At 36.1% G+C, this 3,773-nt stretch overlaps 1 protein-coding gene across 1 annotated transcript; it reads right to left on the reverse strand.

The window, feature by feature from the left end:
• Nucleotides 1-926: 926 nt before the first annotated feature.
• On the reverse strand, nucleotides 927-1,850 carry LOC148959651 (uncharacterized). Its single transcript, XM_089110253.1, has 2 exons — nucleotides 1,726-1,850; nucleotides 927-1,347 (listed from the first exon to the last, which is right to left on the reverse strand). Exons 1-2 carry the CDS (start codon nucleotides 1,821-1,823, stop codon nucleotides 927-929), a joined length of 519 nt encoding a protein of 172 aa, XP_088966379.1. The 5' UTR covers nucleotides 1,824-1,850.
• Nucleotides 1,851-3,773: the final 1,923 nt, after the last annotated feature.

The following is a 3,773-nucleotide window of genomic DNA, read 5'->3' on the forward strand; positions in this document are numbered from 1 at the left end:
TGGAGGCTCTGAATTTTTCAATTATAAGGGGTTCCATAGCATTGTTATCCTTGCTCTTTGTGATGGAAAGTACTGTTTCACAATGGTTGATGTTGGGAACTTTGGCGGAGAAAATGATGCAACTGTTTTCAATAACTCAGTTATTGGCCACGGATTTGCAGCAAATGCATTTAATATTCCAAAATCTTCTTTAGTTCATGGGCATCAATTGCCATATGTCATTGTAGCAGATGAAATATTTGCTTTAAAACCATACTTGCTAAAGCCATATCCTGGAAATAGTTTGAATAGTTCAAGAAGAATTTTTAATCATAGACTCAGTCGTTGTCGAAGGATAATAGAGAATGCTTTTGGCATCTTATCTGCAAGGTGGAGAATTTTTAGAGGTCCTATAAAATCTAAGCCAAAATATGTTGATAGCATCATGAAAGCATGCTTGTGCCTGCATAATTTTTTTGGGGATGCACCAACAATGCTCAGTATGTGCCCCATGGTTTTGTAGATTCTCAAGATTAGTCTGGGAAGTTTTTGCCAGGAGATTGGAGAAGTATTACACATAATGATGCAGGAATGCTACAGCTTCAAGGAAGCATAAACAAATATGGCAAAAATGCACAAGAAGTAAGGACAAGGTTTGAAAATTTTTTCAACAGCAAAGAAGGCTCTGTACAGTGGCAGACAAAATATGTTCAAAATTGTGGGGAAAAATTTGCTGAGGCTGTTTACAACAAAAAAGACCATTCACTTTAAACACAACTTCATCAAAAATGGGTGTTTCAAAGAATTTTTTCAAAACATTTATCATAAGGAAAACACTCATTTTAAGTCTTAAATGCAGCAGTAACCTAAAAAATAAAATATAAAATGGGAAAAACAAGCCTGTTGTTTTAAAACGTTTTTTAAACGTTTTTTGTAGTTGTTAACAATCATCCCTCTAAAAAGGAAAGAAAGTCACGTGATTGTTCAACAGGGTATGCTGCTGTAGTCCTGGCAGATGCTGGTCTGGTTAAACCTGCATGTGAGGTGGGAAATTCCATGGATTGTTGAAGTCCTCCAAACTCCAGGTCAAAAAATATATTTTCAATTTGATGCCGAACATACGCTTTGGATCTGCTATCTAAGTTGCTCAACCTTTCTGCAAGACTTAAGCAGTAATGTGTATCTGCATTCATTGTGGGTTCTTTCTCTTTTGTAGCAGTGGATTCATTCAGGGATTTCTGAAAACTGTGCATGACTTTGCATTGTTCCAGATAAGGGTCAGGTGCCTTGTTTGACCAGGGTCTTTTTAATACCTTTTTGATAATTTGTTGCTTGTTTCCTTTCCTGTTTGATGTGACTTTCTGGTTTCTAGGAAATGAACTATATATTAATTTATTATCAAAATCTTCCTAATAATAAAAAAGTCATAAGCATGGTTACATTAAGAAATTACCAAGATTCTCCAATCTCTTTATCGAAATTTGCAATTAATTAGCAGAAATAAGAAACTTTCAAGATTAATCAACAAGAAAATACAAATAAAATTGGTATCATCAGGGATGCTGGGGCAACAGGGCAAGAAGGGGGAGCTGAGAATGAAAGGGGAATCTGTGACCTAAGATGAGGCAAATCAGCTGACTAAAATGGAGGCATGCCCTTAAGCTTTTTTGCAGCGAAGCCCTAAAACTGGCTTATAATACTCCCCGAGTATCACTAATAAAACATGCCAATAGGCCCAATATTTACCTGCTGTCTGGTGGCTCTTCAATATTTTCTAACGATAAATGAGATGATCTTGTGGACTCTGCATCCTCTTCAACATCCTCATCAGTGTCACCAGTCATTGTTGCTTCTTCTGAAAAGCTTTGAGAAGTTTGGGCTGATGGTGCTGGTGATGTAGCTGCCTCAAAGGTAGCTCCGTTTCCTTCTCCCAAGTCACCAAGATTTATAGAGGAAGATCTTGACTTTATGAAATTTATCAGCCAACGTAGATTTTCGATTTTTTGGACAAAGTCAGGGGTCGTGAGTTCGAGCCTTGCTCTGGTCAGTTATTTTCCCGCACTATCTATTAGATACAGCATCTAATAATTCAGAGATGAAGTCAAAGCAAAAAACAACGTAGAAATCACAAATCAAACTCTAAAATAGAACGCATTTCTATTTGGCAGGGAAGTCAGCGACTTCTGGAACAGCTTATGAAAACACGTTCACACTTGTCGTAAAATGCATAAGAAGCAAGACAGTCGCAGACTTCCCCGATTCTTACACAAATTACGACAAGTGGGAACCAGGCTTTAAGCCCAATCTCCAGCGAGAAAGAATCTTGCAAAATTTCACTGCAAAATATTTCCTGCAAAAAATTTATCGAGAAAATATTCGCAAGTGAACCTCCAGTTCTCTGCGAAATCTCTTTTTTTTGAAATAAATCATTTGAATTGTTTTGCAAGGAGCTTTTGATTTTGCTTGCGTTGCATTGAGGGCAAATACCTAGGCCAGTGAAAAATAGAAAAAGATTTTGGGTTTCGAAGAATATTTGCAGAAAAAAAGGAGAAGGGAGAGTATAACAATCTTTTTAGGGAAACATGACTGCACGATCATTTAAAAAAAATTGAACACATTATTCATCATATTCAATATCAAAAAGTAATTGTTGTATTCTGAGGTTTGCCATTTGGTTTTTCTTTTCTGGCAATCTTTTCAGTGTAGCCACAAGACTATGGCAAACAGATCGCCAGGACCATCATCATTTGGCTTTGCCTTTTTCTGGATGCTTTCAATGAGAAAACTCTCCACTGGGTCCATATCCGCTGCCCTTTTATTTGTTTTACTGAGCTAGCCTTTCTTTGTGCAGCAGTGCTAGCTTTCCTGCTAATTGTTTCGAAGCTAGGTTCCATAGGCCGAAATTCATCTGCTTCGTAGCTGCTATTTGATGTGAATGAAGAATCAGGGGAAGATTTGCCTACCAAATCTAATGGCAAGATGATAGAGGAGATGATGATGGGAGTGCAACATTACTTATTGTTTGTCGATTTGTTACAACATCACGAAGGAATGTCAGTTGATCGTAATAATGGCATATTGGTTGTTCAAACAAAGCAGAGCCAGATTTTGAGAATTCTCTTTCTCTGTCCAAACACTTTTTGTAGGAATCACAGAGATTTTTGTATTTTGCTTTTATCGATTTGACTGAAAGAGATAAAGAGGATAACTCACTCAAGATGATTACAAGAAATATGATAAATTGTTACTACACCCATATCTAAGAATAGGGGGGTTGGTAGACTATTCGCAAAAATTTTAAAAATAGGGTGGTCAAAATAGGAGTAAAGGTTGGAAAATCTGGGATTTATCAGGTGGTTCTTTGGGTGTAGCAGATGTTTCCAAATATATAAAAATCACTCGCTTCATCAAAATATTTCTAATAAATCATTTTCATGTCAATTTTTTGCTTTCATTGATGTGTGGCAGATAGAATAAAAAGGACAACTAGTTAATCGATAAATTCTCCATAATGAGGGGGTTTAAAAAAGGTTGACTGGAGGTCAATTTTCCATATTTTTTCCAAAATTGTGAAGAGGGGGGAATGCTGCCTCGCATAATTATTAAAGAGATGCTTGTAAGGTTCAGGAAAACTATAAAAATTATTTTAATTCAGAAGCAGGCTCAGTTGATTGGCAGAGAGACAGAATAACTAGAACAGCAGATCCATTTGAAATTTGATTAAAGCTATTTCTTTTAATACAACGATTATAAAATATATTTTAAAATAAAATTCATATCGTGTTTCTAAAATA

Source organism: Rhopilema esculentum, chromosome 9, assembly GCF_057945365.1.
Source record: "Rhopilema esculentum isolate cy_ngs chromosome 9, ASM5794536v1, whole genome shotgun sequence".
NCBI classification, from domain to species: domain Eukaryota; kingdom Metazoa; phylum Cnidaria; class Scyphozoa; order Rhizostomeae; family Rhizostomatidae; genus Rhopilema; species Rhopilema esculentum.